The sequence below is a fragment of the Desmodus rotundus genome, chromosome 3, assembly GCF_022682495.2.
Source record: "Desmodus rotundus isolate HL8 chromosome 3, HLdesRot8A.1, whole genome shotgun sequence".
Lineage (NCBI taxonomy): Eukaryota > Metazoa > Chordata > Mammalia > Chiroptera > Phyllostomidae > Desmodus > Desmodus rotundus.
The window spans coordinates 93,185,866-93,203,949 of record NC_071389.1 but is presented as its reverse complement, the minus strand read 5'-3'; the positions used below and the strand labels follow the sequence as shown (position 1 = coordinate 93,203,949).

Genomic DNA, 18,084 nt, shown 5'->3' with positions numbered 1-18,084 from the left:
ACAGAATTAGTTATTAGTTTTTCTAAATATAAATCATTATGAAAAACAGAATAAACCAAATGAATCAAAACAGGTATTTTATAAAAAATAACTCCTTTAAAATATAATTACAATTTACTTATTTATTAAATTAATAATTCCCCTAATTTCAAGCATGATTTCATTTACAAAAATATAGAAGCAAGCACTGCAGTTCTAAATCACATTGTTACATATAAAGGAAGGTATATTTGTATATATTTATATTAACTTAGGAAGAAACCATGAACTTTGAAGGAAGAGGAGGAAAAATCTCAACTTGTCATAAATTCCTCAACTCTCAAAGAAAAACTGTCAAGAAGTATAGAAATTAGAGGAAATGAAGAAATATTACATGGGGTTATTACTTCTCAATAACCTGACTTAAGTCATGGGGGTACAATGTACAGTACAGGGAATACAGTCAATGATATTGTACTAACTTTGTTGAAAAATGGTAAAAAAAAAAAACAACCCTGATTCAATCACTATTTTACAAATTCGGCAAATCAAAACCATTTATTTTAGTTTCCTTATGTACAAACTAGGCAGAAACTGTTAATTGCCTCCTCAGATTCTGGTCCATGGCACAGATGTAAAACATGATAAATTATGAAAGCTATATTCAAAGGTATTTCGAAAACCTAAACATCCCATCTAAATAAATGATTCTTTTGAAGGCAGCGATCATGGTTACTTGACCTGTGTATATATTTGGAGAAGTTTGCTGTTGTTTATTTGTTTTGTTTTGGTTTAGGAGTCAGCAATCGCATTTTTTGTATCTTGCTTTTCTGAAAAATTCAAGTTGTTGGGTAACTTAGAATTAAGTATAATCTATTAAAAAATGCAATGCAAACAAAAATAGAAAGTGATACAGGATGAAAATAGATTATTCTAAAAGAAATCTACTTTTTATTAATTTTTAAATAAATAAACTGTACTTGAGAAGCAATAAATAAGTATGTATGGTTAGTGTTCAGTAAAAATGACTCTAAGAAAAAATTTATTTTTCTATTTCCAAAATTATTTAGAGTTGTGATACAGAGAGCACATGCTCCTTATTAATATAATAAATCATTCATTTTGATATAATATACACTAATGATTAATGATTTAAAAGCATTTAAACTTACTAGAGAAGTAAGTCCTTCATTACCAACAATCCAGTCTTCCTTTTCAGCTAATCTCTTTACTTCTATAAGGAAAACAAACACAAGTACTTTTTATTGCAGTTATCACACTGAACTTTATAGAGATAAAAATCTCTATATGGTTATGCTTTTTAACTTTTTTATAGGTTTGTAAAAAAGTAGGTACATAATATAATTCTGGTAAAGTCAAGGATTTAAATGTGTATTGTTCACTACATTTTTCTAATAAAACATTAATTTAAGTAAAAATTTTGACTACATAGCCCAACTTAGAGAATGCTATGCTAGGTTTAATAACTTTAAACAATGAATTAGTTATTCAGCACTCTTGATAATATCAAATGTACAAAATTTTTTCCCTAAAATTTCTAATGAACAATTTATATTCTATTTTAATCCTACACATTCCTGACAATGACAGTCTGATCTCACTTGGCTAAAGGAATGCAATACATCCAAACCTTTTGCTTTGCAGTGTGTTTCAGTTCCCTAAAAGGAAGAGGTGATGAATTAAGAGAACACTGCTCAGTTTCTCACCTGACTCGATTTCACTTCCTTTTACTGAGTTTATCAGTCACCATTTCTATATAGATATGGTGATAGATAGTAATAGCTTATGTTGTTTATAATAATGTCCTTGTTTCTGAAAATATTTAATAACCAAAGGGCTACTTTGTAAAGATAATCTTAATTGCTTTTTTATAACTGTTTGTAAAAAGTCCCCCAAAATTCTAGAAAATATAAAGAAAATGAGCTTTGCCTGTAATTTCTACCATATGAAGAACCACTGTTAACAGTCTTTCTTCTAACTTTACATTGATAGTTGTAAATTAAACTTTTAAAATATGCATTATTTTTTCAAAATTGTGATATTTCATATACATTTTATTCTCTACTTAACTTTTGCCACAAGCATATTTATATCCTTAAATATATTTATATCCTTAAGTATTTTTCAAGTAGATCCACATTAGTTTCTGTAATCTGGCATCTCTAATTTTTTTAAAAAATTCCTCTGGATAAAGACACAAGGACAAAATCAAGGGGGAGGGTAGAGGTAGGGGAGGGAGGTGGGACTGGTTGGGGTGGGGTGGAGGGATGGGGAGAAAATGCAGACAATTGTAACTGAATAAAAATAAAAAAAAATTTTTTTTAATTCCTCTGGAAAAAAATTCTATTGAACAGCTACAGATGGTCTAAAATATTGAAATTTCTATAAAAGTAATTTCTTGTTTTCAAATATTTGGAAACCAGAAAGAGATGGCATAGATAACCATTGTCTAGTAAATGTCATCAATTTTCCTCACTGTACCTTCTGCTGTGTGTTGCAATGTGACCATCACACAGCGTACTCGGAGATCCAAAATGAGATCTTGAATAGTCTGTAACATGTCATTAGGAATTTCAAGGGCAGTCAATGATTCATAAGTAAGCCTGTAAAACAAACACAACAAAACAAAAGTGAGCCGAGTACAATCACATCATTTTGGCAATCCTGTAATGATTCATTATGGAGCTTAGAAGCTACAATATTATGTTGAAAATAAGGTAAAAGTAAAACTATAAGAGGGATTAAAATACAACAGTAACACTGAATTAAACAATAAAAGATGCATACCCAGTCTAACATTCTCATCAAACATAAAACCAGGAAGGTTTAATAGTCTGTGAGATGACACATGGGAAACAGTGGAGGCAAAAGGATATAAAAGTAAAATTCTTCACAGAATGTGTTAAAAACCATATCTCATCCTCAGTATTGTTTTTAACAAACAAAAAATATTGACCCTTTTCAGGAGAGTGTGTCTATATTTACCTTATAGTCTGGATGACATGAGCAAGCCACTGTCCAGTGAGCTCAGACTTCACCTCCCAGCCTCCGTACTGCCCCGCTCCACCCTCTGGGATGCTGAGCGGAAGCAGAGCTCCACGGATCAGCTTCACAAGACAGTGCATTATCTCCTGAATCATTTTCTGGACAACAGTAAATAAGCAAACTGAATTAAAAGTCACTAACTTGATTATATCAAATAAATGATTCTGCCTGAATGATGATGAATATCTTGAACATCAATAAAGTCTTCTACTATGATTGAGGAAAACCTACCCTGTTGAAAAAGTCTACATACTTATCTTTAACTTACCTTAAAATCATTTTGTCTTTGCCTTACATTCTTTGATCTTTCAATGTGGCCTGACTTCTCAGCAGTCTTAAAAATTAAAAAACAAACAAACATTCATCTTTAGAAATAATTTGGAGCTGTACATAAAAAAGGATGAAATACAGTTATAACTTGATTAAAAGAAATGTATAAGAAATAATCTAAATTTCTGATTACAGGATGACTATTCTGAAAACCTTTCTCATTAAAACTAGAAGTTATTCACCTTCCTAAAATATTTAAGTACAATTCCCATTAATGAACCTAAGTATTAACTGAAACACCTTTTTTTTTTTTTGTAGGGGAATTTCAAATGTCATTTTCATCAACAATTTTATGTGGTTAAATGTAAAAGCAGAGGTATCCAAGCATGCAGCTCGGGATGACTATGAATACAGCCCAACACAAAATCATACATTTACCTAAAAGATTATGAGATTTTTTTGTGATTATGTGGCACAAAGTCATGTAAAATAAACATATGTATGCTTTCACTATTTGTTAAACATGCATCTTCAAGGTGAAAACCAGCTTATTAATACCATGTTTCAAACAATAACAGTGTTCCAAATGAAACTGAAATTATGGCAAGCTCAAATTAAAGCAGGCAATTTTATGCATTTTGACATGCTGGCTAAACACACTCCTATGTACAGCAAAAAAAAAAAAAAAATATGTGGCCTTGCTTTTCTATTTGACGCAAGAATTTGAAAACAGATTTCAAGATTTCTGTGAAAATGATCAAATTTTGCTATATTGTAGACTCCATTTTCAATCGACATAAATATGTTACCTGCCAATTTTCAAATGGAATGCACAGAGCTGCAATCTGACGTTCAACTTAAAGAAGAATTTGATCATGTCTCTTTACTGGACTTTTATAGATACTATCTTCCCAAAGACAAATATCCCTTGCTTCACAATCACGCCTTATTCATGTCATCACTATTTGGCCACACCTACATTTGCAAGCAACTATTTTCAAGAATAAAACACATTAAGAGTAAAATTAGAACCAAAATATCTGATGAGCACCTTGAGAACTTACTGAGAACTGCAACTACTTCCATGAAACCAGATACTGATGTACTAGTTTCTCAAATACAATGTCAAACATCCCACTGGTTTTATGATGCCATCTTTTACTTTTATAATAAAAAATATTAACAAAAACATCAGTGATGTTTTATTACTTAGATATGTACATTTTCTATATTAGTGATCACAAACGTGGTACCTGCTTGATAATTTTAAAAGATTACTGAAAGGGCCACTGCATAACTAGTGTTACTATGTGAGGACTTTTTTGCTTATCTGTGATGGCAAATATCACGAAAATTATGCGTGGACCTTTTTTTTTGCTCATCAGTTTTGGTTAGTGTTCGTATATTTAATGCGTGGCCCAAGTCAACTCTTCTTCTTCCAGTGTGAGCCAGAGACGTCAAAAGGTTGGACACCCCTGCTTAAAAATATCATGCCCATGATAACATTCTCAACATCATTTCTCACCGACTAGGACAGAAATGAAAGAAAGAGTAAACTCTAGAATAATGTCTAGTAATCTTAGGACATATATTCCATTCCCCTGACAAATATTGATGAATATAAGCATTATAACTGGCATTTTATTTTTTTAAGAAAATATAAATCATTGCTGTTCTTCAGAGGCTTTTCAGTCTAACTTAGGAGAAAACATATTACAGAATCCTAAAATTAATTTTTGATCTGATAGCCACATTCTGTTCTGATAATTCTCCTTAAAGTAACACGTAGATGACTACAATACATTGATTAAAGAGAAACCAATTCAAATGGATTTCAGTTAACATTTTATTACCAAATTTTCTAAGAACTAGGTATTATTATATAAAATGCCTTAGAAAGGCAAGCTTAAGAAAGTTTCCAAATAAAGTAGTGACAAGATGGTACAATGAAAAAGAAAGTTCAGGTATTTTATTAACATAAAGCAAAAGTTACACTTTAAAGTTAAAATATTCATGTATTATTGGTTAAAGACCAGTCAAGAAAACTTTCATGCTAAGAACAATTGCATTACAAATAATTATGATACTGACTTCAAGTTAATTTTTAAATATATGTTATATGCATATTATGGCTAAGTTTAGCAAAACAGTGTATGGAGTTAGTTTATATAATGAACATTATTGATGTGAATGCATAAAAGAAGAGAAAGGATTGAGAATGTTTTCAACAAAAATATCAGGCACACTTGATAGGGAGTGGTCAACACACAGATACACAACACTTCAGGCTCTAATTTACACTATTTTAAAACTTTATTTAAAGTATGCAGCTTTTATCATTTTTTCTTTGTAGAAACACACTTCTGCTTTGAAATACTTAAACTTGAGTTTTTGAAAAAATGGTAAACCCAAAATTTACCTCAATAATAATTTATTAAGAAAAATCCTAAGTTCACTGGCAAACACTCGAAGCAATGACAGTGTCTCAGGCTACAGGAGTGAACAAGGGATCCCTGTGGATGGCTTAGATACAAGCTTCTGAGGCAGAAGTGACCGAACCTAGTGATTCCACTGGGTGTTTCAGTGAGAAAGGAGAGATGTCAAGAGTGACTTCCAGCTGAGTCATGACCACTCAGGTAAGTCCAAATGGCCCTGATGGCTGCTAGCCTACTTTCTGTTTCTGTCAAGTATGCAGCTCTGATTCAAAATAATACTTGGTAATCTAGTGGCCCAGGTGTAGAAAAGCAGAGATGTGGCCCCTGCTTAATGAGCTGATAAAAAGCTATTCTCTAAATGGTAGTTTATTAGGCCTGTGTCTTAAGCACTTTTTTTTCTATCCTACTTTATTCTCATAGCTTCAAATACCATTTCTAATACCTTCCTATTTCAGGTTCTGCACTCAAATCCACTATGTATGTGGGAGGGGAAAATGGCAGGGCAGGGGGTTCCTTCAGACCAACAAACAATTCTCCAGGACCCAGTTCTGACACTACCTAGAGTCAGATTCCAGTTAATGATTCAGTCCTGTAAGACTGTCCTCCCCCCAATCCCAGACACACAGTTTAAGATGCCAATCACAAGCCCAGGTTGTCACCTGTGCTTCTGGTGACTGGCTACTGATTGGAGGTCCCTACGAACCTCTTCTCAGATTCAATTACTTTGCTAGAATAGCTCACAGAACTCAGAGAAACATGATACTTACTAGATCACTGGTTTATTACAAAAGAGTATAACCCAGCAACAGACCAATAGAAATGATGCATAGGGCATGGGGAAAGGATGCAAAGCTTCCATGCTCCCTCTGAACAGGCCACTCTCCCAAAATCTCTGTGTGTTCATTAACCCAGAAGCTCTCTGATCCCTTCCTTCTGGGTTTTTATGGAGGCTTTGTTAAATTTTTGGCCATTGGTGACTGAACTCCATCTCCAGCTATGTAGGAGGTTTGGGGGGGTGAGACTGAAAGTTCCAACCCTCTAATCACATGGTTGGTGCTCTGGGCAGTCAGCCCTCCATCCTTAGGTGGGAACCTAAGTCGTGTCGTTAACATAACAAAAGACACCTTTACCATTCCTCACTTCAGAAATTCCAAGGGTTTTAGGAGCTCTGTGCCAGAAATGGGGACAAAGACCAAATAGATATTTATTATAAATCATGTATCACACTTCTAAATTTATATATATACAACCCAAATCTTTCTTCTGACACTGAATACTTGAATAATTCACAGGAATTTCAAATGCAACAGATTAAAATGGAAAACTTATTTTCCTCCAAGAATGTTCTTTCTCATGTCTTTCTGACTTTGAAAACAGCACCTACTCACTTGGGAGCCCATGGAAGTTGTATGTGAATCCCTGTCCTTGTCATCCGCATGTGATCCATCAGTAGGTCAACACTACTCCCAAAATACAAATAAAATTTATCCTTTGCTCTCCAACTCTACTGCCAAAACTGTAACCCAACCACCATTTTCTGGCTGGACAGCCTCAGGAACATCCCAAACTTGACTTTTGTTCCCTGCCAACTCATTCTAGAACAGGCAACCAGAGTGGTCTTTTTAAAACTGAGAAATTCAGCCAGGTAACTCCACCACTTAAAAGAATCTCCATGACTTCCCACAGCACTTAGAACAGGGGTGTTCAACTCATTTTCACCGGGGCCACATCAGCTTCATGGTTGCCTTCAAAGGGCCAAATGTAATTTTAGGACTGTATAAATGTAACTACTCCTTAACTAGGGGCAAGGAGCTCAGTGCTGCCACCAGATAGAAACAAGATGCCGGGCCAAATAAAACAAGGTAGAGGTCCGGATTTGGCCCATGGGCCTTGTGTTTGCCACCTGTGACTTAGAATACAAACTCTTAACCCTGCCTGCTCCTCTAGCCTCAGCTCTTGCTTCTCCTAATACACTCACCCACTGCTCAGCACACTCTGGAAGCTGTGACTTTCTGCCAAGCCCCTTTCCCAGTTCTGGGTGTGCTATTCTCTTTACCTAGAACACTCTTCCCGATCCTTTATATAGCTGTTTCCTTCTTGTGCTTTAAGTTTCGGTTTCAATATCATCTCCATATAGAGATCTTCCCTGACCTCCCTCCCACTACTGATATTCTTTAAGACTGTTATCAAAATTTAGGAGAATTTTAAAAAAAAATTTTCATTCTGTCTCCACAGGAGGGGAGAGGTCATGTTTATCTTGGCCACTATTTTACTTATGTTGTATATATGTATATTAAAATGTGTGTGTGTGTTATGTGTGTATGTGCATATGTGTGTGTACGTGTTTCAGTTCCTGGCACAAAGAGGCTATTCAGGGCATTCAATAGATATTTGGTGAAATAAAGTTATCACCAAGGGTTAGGATTCTTCAGAACCTCCTGGAATATATTTCAGAAAGCACGATGGCTCTGAATGCCACTAGGTTAATCGAAAGGTCTTCTTTAAAAACTTGAACTCCAGCATCTCCACATGGCAGCCTGAGTGCAGGGCATAATCCTGTGATATGCTCCTGAAATGTCCAACAGACTTAATACTTCTCCTGGAGATTTAAGATTCCAACAAAGGGATGAGCAGAGGTTTAATAATTTTGTGTGAATGTTGGGGGTTGAGAAAACTGTTTTAGGTGTGGAATTCTGATATTGCTGAGGAGCCCAGTACCTACTGTGATGTCAGGAGACAGAGAACAACATTGTCATCCTGTACTGTGAAATCTACGTAAAGGACTTTGTGAGGTTCATTCTTTGTTGTGTCAACTTTACAGGGCCACTGGGTACCCAAAACTTTGGTTAAACATTACTCTGGGTGTGTCTGTGAGGGTGTCTCTGGATGAGATTAATATTTGAATTTGTAGGCTAAAAGCAGCAGCTTGGCCTCCTCAGTGTGGGGGGGTCCCATCCACTCAGTGGAAGGCCTGACTAGAACAAAAAGGCCAGGGTAAGGGGGAATTCCTATAGCTTGACTGCATGAGCTGGGACATTGGCCCTTTCCAGACTTCAGACCGGAACTGAAACACTGGCGATTCCAGGGTCTCGAGCCTGCTGGTCTTCACACTGAAACTATACAAGGGGCTCTCCTGAGTCTCCAGCTTGATGACTGCGGATCTCAGGACTTATTAACCTCCATAATCATGTAAGCCAATTTCTTAAAGTAAATCTATTTCTCTTTAGATATATGGTTAGACATTGGCTCTGTTTCTCTAAACCCTAATACAAACCTGGTTTAGTGTTCTGTGGAGGAAGAGATGAAACTCTTAAAGATGTAAACTGTCTCAATGAAGGGTCATGCCAGTATAAAACTGTAAGCTTCTTGATTGTCAGATGGTATCTTTTCTAGTTTTAACTCCCACAGTACCTAATACTGAACTTTCACATAGTGGACTAGTTCAATGGGAAGATAATGTCATAGTCCTTTGCAAACTATTTTCAAATCAAAGAAAAAAGTGAAAATCAATCATCATATCAAAATTAAGGCTAAATTTTGCCAGAACAATTCTGTCCACCAAACATGTGCTAACGAATGCATGATGCCATCTACTGCACAGAAGAATTTTATAAACTTCAAGGACCTGTCTCCGGATATATGAAAAATGGAGCAGATGGGAGAATGAGTTCTAAGCATGCCCCTTGCAACTGTCAATTTAAAAATAGCTTATTATTTTAATCTAATGAAGAAATTGAACACTTCTAACATTGAATTATGTACGGTTTGCTCTACTTTTTAAATCTAATTTTGGAACATAAAGTGCTATATACTATACATTATAAAACTTTAAAAAATTCTATTCCTAATATTTAAAAATTATTTGGGTGCTTTAAATTTTTTCACCCCAAAATATACTATATTTAAAATATATCTAAAGGTGAGATCTTAACCTACTATTAACTATTTCGTTAACTAAAACCTTAAGTCTTTCCTGCACACACAGACCAAAACTACTTTGTGGTGAGACCAACGGCTAGATTTCACTGTTTTGATTCACATATGTTACTTCACACGGGCTTGACTGGTTGGAAGAACTGACTATTTTTTAACTGCTGCAAACTCCATTTAAATCTTTAACGGATTAACTCTTAATAAAGCAAAACAGTTCTATAACAAGAAAAATAAGAAATTTCAAGTAAGTTGTATTTAAATATTACAGAGCTTTCTTATATGAGATTAAATAGCAACTATCAAAGCCCAAAACTCTTCCCAGTTTTACTAATTTAATTAAGTTTCTGGATCTCACTCACAGAATGAAATGGTGGACACACTTTCCTAACTCCTTCGTTCTTGTCTACTGCCCTTTGGTGTCTTTCTAGCTCTCCAAGAGAGGGTAAATAGTTTAAAAACAATAGTTTAAAAACAAATATGTAAATTTATAAGTATAAATAAGTAGAAATACCACAGGCATAACCAACTCAGTAAAACTGATAAAAACTATTTCTTTTTGTACTACTGTTGTTCATGCATTTGGAAATAGCTCATTTATTTCACAACTAGGTGTAACCTATAAGGAAGGAAAATTTCTTCCTTTTCCCTAAAATATCTCAGACCAAAAACACTTGGGAACTTAAAAAAGTCTAAAAAGACACACAATAAGGCCAGTACTGTCAATGTGTGCTGGGCCACCAATAAGAACCGATCCAATCAGAAGGAAAAAGCACTTGGCTGAGAAAATAACTAGGTTTAAATCTATTTTCTAAGGGAATAATTCTTCAGATGGGTTAATCCATCTTGTTATTATTCAACACTAATCTAGAAGTTCATCAGACCAGTATTTCTTAATGCTATGAAACTTGGTTCACTGAAAACCTATTATGTGCAACACGGCAATGAGATTTCAAATATTGGAATATATATTTATTCCAAATAATACGAGCAAATTTTTATTCATCTTCCAGACACTGTAGTAAGTAAACACTTCCCTTATATTAACTCATTTAATTCTCAAACCAGCCCTATGGAGTGGGCACAGAGAAGTAAAGTTATTTGCCTAAGGTCATAGCTAATAAGTGATAAATATTGGGTGTTTCTAATTCAACACTAGTGTTCTGTAAGAAAAAGTGTGAAAATTCCTTGTCTAAGGCAGCAATAAGGAAGCATCTAACCTTTCTAGTCCTCATATAAGCAATCTGAGTTAGGGATGGAGCAGATTAAAAAAGTCAGCCATTGGCACCATGGGAGTGGTGCGGCTGTCCCCCCTCTGTGGGAGAGGGCAAGAACCCAAACCTATTCTCAGCATAGCCACACAACTCCCATCCAACTCAGATGAATAAAAATGTAAATTGATGGGGAAATGTTTGAAAGCTGTACATTGAGAAAACTTTTTCATATCACCTGGAAAATTGACATTTAAAGCATTTTTTTCCTAGGTCAACAGTAACAATTTTGCACTTGTGTCATCCTAACTCCACATTTGTTTTATGGAAGACTGACCTTCTCTGTATAAATTTTCAATGGACCTTTTGTATAACCAAGTGATACAAAAAGAACATAATTTATGACATACATTATTAATTGCTATAATATTTAAATGTTCACTTAGAAAGTACAGTAGCTGATACATGGCTGAAATTAAAGGAAAGAAATGCTTAAGAGATTAATTTTTCTAAGAAACATGTTTTTTTATGCATTTATGATTTTATGTTTTTCATGCATTAAGTAAATTTCATGGTTTAGATAACTAACCATTCTCATAAAGAAGAATCTAGGAATTTACTAGGTTAAAAAGAGACAGTAGACAAATAAGAATTAAATATACAATGGAAAAAACAAAAAATAAAATGAGTAACTCTTCTTCTTTAAGAGCAGCATGAGTGTATGCCCACAAGCAAGAGTGCATGGACCTTTGGAGGACCCAACACACGCAATCACTTTTTACCGAGGACTAGAGATCTTGAACCACAAAGGTATGCCTCGGTACAAAAAAAACCCCAAACTTTTTAGCCCTTTTCCTCATCCATTTTTGTGGTGGCAAGTACAAAAGAAGTAGGAAATAGCTTTTACCATCAAGAAGATCCCTATATCCCCAGATCTCTCAGGGCTATAAAGAGGTCTCTTTGGAGACTTGAAACCCGAGCTGCCTTTTCCATGTTACAAGTGGAGGCAAAGGGTACTAGAATGTGTATACCAGGACCTAGGGGCCTTTCATGGAGAAATTGAAGTGGGACTACAGAGTGATGTATGTAAGTTCCAGGTGGAATACATAATAAGTTAAAGTCATTACTTTATGATCATAACTCCTATGGCACCAATTATGTTATGATTAAGATACTAAGTAAACGTGTGACTTGTAAAGATATAAAGGCTTATAATAACTTCTGCAGAATGATCGATCATATGAGAACTAAATAACAGAATCTTTAAATTCTTTCAAACTAGGAAATTTCAAAATTATATGAATTATTTCAAATCTGTGTGTAAGCTGTAAGCATTTTATCCTTATTTTATCATTTGTTCATAGTACACAATAATTTCACACATAATTTGGCCTGACTGGCACTTAATTCAGAATCCTTGAAAACATGTTGAGTTTTCTTCAATTGACTATCTCATTTAATCCTCATAATCACCTTTTGAAACAGATGCACTTAGTATTTTCTTTTTACAGTTGAGGAAATTTGAATCCCAGAACAATTAACTTGTTCAGAGTCATACAGCTATCAAATGTTAGGGCTTTACAGTGCTTTTAACTAATTTTTAAATATTAGACAATAGTTATAAGTGTTGGGTCTTTAAGGTTTTAAAAAAGCCACTTCAGAATATTTAAGACATTTTAAGACTAAAAATTCACAATTACTTAACTATGTCTATGGTCATATTAGTATACATACCTCACTGAAAAGGCTTCCATTAACATAGGAAATCCAGAGTTTCCAGAAGTTAGGCAGCTGACTTAAAACAAGCTTGGTCAATTTTTCAACAAATGCTACCAGGTGGGGAGATTTGTATCTCCACGCTAAGGGAGGTAAAGAATAAAATACTGTGAGTATACTTTTGAATCAGGAATAAAAATCTATTTAAATATATTGCCACTCCCGACCCAAAAATGTGTTCCACTTTGGCTACAGAGCTTTAATATAGTGAAAGACCATTATTTCGTTCTTCATATCACATTCCCAAAGCCTGCCTGTGCAGAACACACTCTCACCAGAGGCCCCAGCTTCCTCATGGGTCATGAAAGGCAGGGGAGGGGATGACAGATCAGGAGGGCACAGCACTAGGAGCAGGGAGGACTTCATAGAGGAGGATGCTTTGGCTTTTCAACCTTGTTGACCTCAAGATCCTATATATCTCTTTAAAAAGTCATGCCTTCCAACAGCTAAGTAAGGCAATAAATATGGGCCAATATTTAAATTTGTAACTAATACCAACTTATTAGAAATGCCACTATACATTCTTATGTAGGGAAAATTCAGTAAGAAGTCAAGTTATCACAAAGGAACATATTCAAGCACAATCATGTACGTAATAAAGAAATTTATGGAAAAAATATCGAAGCCTCTTGGGTTACATGTAATTTAATGTAGTTATTGTAGTAAGTGGGAAACAAGATCTTATAGAATTCTTAGGGGAAGAATAAATCTGTGGGAATAAAAACAAACATAGTAATTCAGTGAGTGTGAATCACTTTCCCAACCCTTCTACCTTTCTTTATTGACTCTCTTCCTGCTTCTCTTCCTGCCATGTCCTGCTTCCCGGCCCTGTTCTGCTTCAGAGCCAACACAGGCAGACAGAGGCTTCTTCACTGTCCAACTGCACAGCACTCATGAAGAGCCCTTCTGGGGTCAACTTCTAAGGTCTATTTAGCAACTTCAAAGCAGGTCAAAATAGGGAACTTTCATTAATTCCTCCATTAACTACCAGCTTCCTTTAAAAATACCCCCAGGCAAAAAAAAAACTTGTGGTGTAATATTATCATTGTTATTCTAGTGGGAAAAAGGTGGATTTTATTTATTTTAAAATATTTAATAATTTTCTAAGTAGACAATATATAGTTAGAAAAGAGAACTACCACTCACCCTCCTCCCCCATGGCACAGTTCACAACTCCAACCATAAAAAGGCACTGTTAATAGTTTCTTGTGATTCTTTCTGAAATGTCTTTTACATACAAATGCAAACAGAAATATGTATTTTGCACCCACCCAAATGTTCTTCTACACAAATAATAAAAGCATACTAAAACACTCTTTTAACATAGCTTTTTTTCCATTTAACAATGAGTCCTGGAGTTCTTCCACACTCATACATAAATGCTTCCTCTTTTTCTCCCCCATCGATTACATAATGTTTCATATTTTGGAAGTATCATAACTAGTAAGCCCCCTTCGAATGGATAGGACTGTTTCTAATCTTTTCCAGTTAACATTAATGCTTCAACCAATAAGCTATACCTCGTCATTGAAGCATATGTGCAAGTACAAATGCTCCTCAACTTACGATGGGCTATATCCCAATAAACCCGTTGTAAGTTGAAAATATCGTTAAGTCGAAAATGCACTAAATACACCTAACCTAGCAAATGTTAGCTTAGCCTCATCTACCTTAACCGTGCTCAGAAGCCAACATCCAAAAAGAGCTGGCAACATGATACACTACAGACTAAGAGTGTCAATTGTTTACCCAAAGACTGACTGCCTGGCTGACTGAGAACTGTGGCTCACCATGCTGCCAGCATCACAAGACAGTATCAGATTACATATTGCTAGCCCAGGAAAAAAAATCAAAATTCAAAATCAGAAGTACAGTTTCTCCTGAATGTACTGCACTTATATTATTGTAAAGCTGAAATATCATTAAGTTGATCCATCTATATAAGTGCAGTAGAGGAACTGTTGGGTCCAAGAGTACATAAAGTTGTGGTTTTAACAGGTATTATTAAATTGACCTCTAAGGGACTATTTACACACTCACAAACAACACATGCAAGTTATAGCTTCCTTATAACCTCAGCAATGAACAAACAGAACACATAAAACCCAAAACAACACTGGCAGTTTTTGCCTAACTAGTATCACATTATAGTGTTACAATGCCTTTTTAGTTTTTATTATGACTGAGGTTGAGTACCTATTCAAATGCTTAAGAGCCATTCATAATTCCTTTTTTTGTGGCCTGTAGAACCTCTTTATTTATTGAGCATGTTAGTCTTTTGTCTATGTTATGAGTTGTGAGAAGCTTTGAATTCAGTTGTCCTATAGGAGGAAGGCATGGTTCATTACTACTTAGGAGCATATTTTAAACTTGTACTTGTCCATCCAGCCAACGTTTACTGAATGCCCACTGTGTGCTAATTCTGTGGCTACTCTCCAAGATCTGTCTGATGATGTGCAGCACAAATACTGAACAGGGTAGGTCTCCGCCTTCAGAGAGCCTATAATTAAATGGACAGCCAATGAAAGGGGTCCTAATAGTAATATGATATGAGTCTAGTGAGATAAGAGGTATATTTCATTTAAAGACAGAGCTGAAACAGACAAACACTAACTGCCTTCGAAATGGCAGGTAGCACATTACATAGCCTAGGCCATTGCTAATGTGTCTTGGGTCAATGACAAGGTAAATATAGAACAGGAAAATCTAAAAACTGAAAAAGCATTTAAATACCTGCCTCATATAGTAGCAAGTAGACTCTTAGATGGTTTATTCCCCAGAATTAATGTTTCAAAAGATATAAGCTCCTCCATTCAGCTATATCCCTATTGTGAGAAACTAATATGGTATCCTTACCTCATATATTCTTTGCAGGGCTTGTTTTAAATTAAAGTGAAAGCAACCTAATCTGAGTCCAAGTCCCCGAAGACTATGAAGTTGGACATGCTATTTGTGTAGTCTGGCCTGGCTTTCTACACACCCATGTATTCTACATATACATATATATTTAACATACACAGAGGTGTTAGTCTCAAAGATGAGTCTGTCATAGAAAATGCCTGCACCCCAAAGAAAAATAGGAAACATTGCCTCTTCACCAATTTAAAAGAAAAATTCTTTAAAAAAAACACACAATAAATGAACAGAAAGTAAACATAGTTATTCTCATTAAATCCATCAATCAGTAAGTATTCTAATTGAAATGGTTTTATGATAGAAGTATTTAGACGATTTTAAGTAAAAACATAACAAACCAATTCTAACAGGCTTCCAAAATCATCCCCTCAGTTGAATCTTTTTTGGTACATTAATAGGTAAAATTATTTTGTCTGGAGTATTAATATAGCTACTAAATGGTATTGCCAGAAAATCATACTGAGCTGGAAGTTCTTCAATTACTTAATGCGGTGGCATTCAATCATTAAGATTCTTGGAAAACTGATAGGTTCCTGCAGCCTCCTGCCCACTAACAGAGAACAATTCTCAGTCTTGTGTTTTATTTGTTCATCTGTTGTGTTTTTATTATTAGCAGATTCTTTATACCTATGTACTTATAAATATAATGAGAATCCTCCCCACCCCCACTTCCCAATTTCCTTCTAAGTCTACTTCATTCAAATTCTGATCATTAAAATTGAAAAATGATTTTGGGTTTTCTTTTCTTAATGAATTCAACATGTACTAATTTAATTCCCACATGTTATATCATTGACAGAGAAACCTCAAGAGTTATTTCCTAAGTCTGATGAAAAGAACTAAGGGGATATGTCATGAATGCCCAAATTTTTTTTCAGTAGAAATTAAAAGTATGTAGGCTTATGAATTTTGCTTTGATCACAGAGTCGAGAACAAGTTTCTTCAACTTTATTAATACCTGTGTTTTATTATCAGCAATTCTTCATAATGTTCCAATTTCAAGTAATAATATTAGTGAAAATAAATTTGAATTATTTTACTTCCACTTCTAGCCATGTTGGAGCAACAAGAATTGGATTTAACCTCCAATCATACACAATTAGAAAACTGGGAGGAAAACATATAAACAACTATTTTGAGACACTGAACAAAAGGACAGGGAAATGTGGTGAGTCCGAATTTGCCCTGGCTTTTGTCTGCAGACAATTTCTAGACAACAGAGGTAAAGGGAGGAGGAAGCTAAACAAAGCTCAGTGGCCTTTCTGAGTTGGAAAGATGAATTTTAAGGAGGTGGAGCCAACTTGGAAATACAGGGAAGAGTTCTATAGAGCAAGGAGGAGCTACATAGAAAACAAGCTAGAAAAACCTATATAAGAGTCTTCTTAAGGCTTTACTAAGTACTAGGTCATGCATATGTGGTATAAGGTCAAGATTCCCAGAGACCACACAGGGCAGGGAGACCTTCTAGCTCTTAACAGCCTGAAGGAATAGTCTTCATCAATTACCTGGGTCATTCAGGAGAGACCCAAGAGATTATGCTTCAACAGGATGGCTTCAGTATCCCTAGAATGAAGGCATCTCTAGACATACTCTAGCAAACTTAACAAGCCTTGAATGGATCAAACTTACTGTAAATAACTGATAAAACCAAGTCCAGCACTTTTTAAATCAAGGGAGCAAAATCCAAAGACTCAACAATGTATATTCACAGTGTCTGGGAACAATAAAAAGTGAAACAATTAGCAATGTCAAAGGCAGGGAAATGTGAACCATAACCAGAAACTAGGAGGAAAACTAGTTATTAGTAACAGATTTAAAAATAACAGAGATACAGAATTAACCAATAACAGTAATGTTAAAATATTTAAAGGAAAACATGAAAATAATGAAAGGAAAGATATGAAAATGGAGTACGTGAAAATTTTAGGTCAGACTTTGCTGAAAAGAAGATAGGTTGAAAGCATAACAATGAGACCATAATGAAATACAGATGGGGAACAGGGGACACAGCCTGAGTGACCTATGGGGTAATCTACTGGTATAACACACACGTAACTGGAGCCACAGAAAAGGAAGCAGAACAGAACAATATTTGAGAAAATTATGGCCACAAAATTTTCAAATTTGATGAAAATTTCCATAATTTGATAAAACAGATCCAAGAAGCTTGACAAAACCTAGGCAGGATAAATCTGATCTGTTCGAGGTGATATAATTCATTATGTTGGCCTCAAGTATAATTTTTAATTTATTTAAGGCTATTAGCATGTCAACTGATGGTAGTAAATTACATAACAACAGGGAAGCCATGAGGTGCAGAGAGTTTAGACCTGACATTATTCTACTAATTAAAGGAAGTATTTTTTAAAGACTCTTGTGGGCTGCACTGCAGGGTCAGGCCCTGGGTGTATATACTGAGAAGGCAACACTGTAGCACAGCAGGCAGAAGCAAACAGTTCTGTTCTTCCATTGTTTGGTGAGCTGGGTGGAGAATATACACA

The 18,084-nt window shown here is 35.0% G+C and overlaps 1 protein-coding gene across 9 annotated transcripts in view; it reads right to left on the bottom strand.

Moving 5' to 3' along the window:
- The window catches only part of EXOC2 (exocyst complex component 2), a 254,795-nt gene that overhangs the window by 95,439 nt on the left and 141,272 nt on the right, over positions 1–18,084 (bottom strand). For all 9 annotated transcript variants that reach the window (XM_045189117.2, XM_045189121.2, XM_045189122.2 and 6 more), the window contains 5 exons: positions 12,626–12,750; positions 3,314–3,379; positions 2,986–3,143; positions 2,482–2,603; positions 1,152–1,213 (listed from right to left, as the gene is read on the bottom strand). In XM_045189117.2, coding sequence (XP_045045052.1) covers positions 1,152–1,213; positions 2,482–2,603; positions 2,986–3,143; positions 3,314–3,379; positions 12,626–12,750 — 533 coding nt within the window. The remainder of the gene's footprint in view (positions 1–1,151; positions 1,214–2,481; positions 2,604–2,985; positions 3,144–3,313; positions 3,380–12,625; positions 12,751–18,084) is intronic.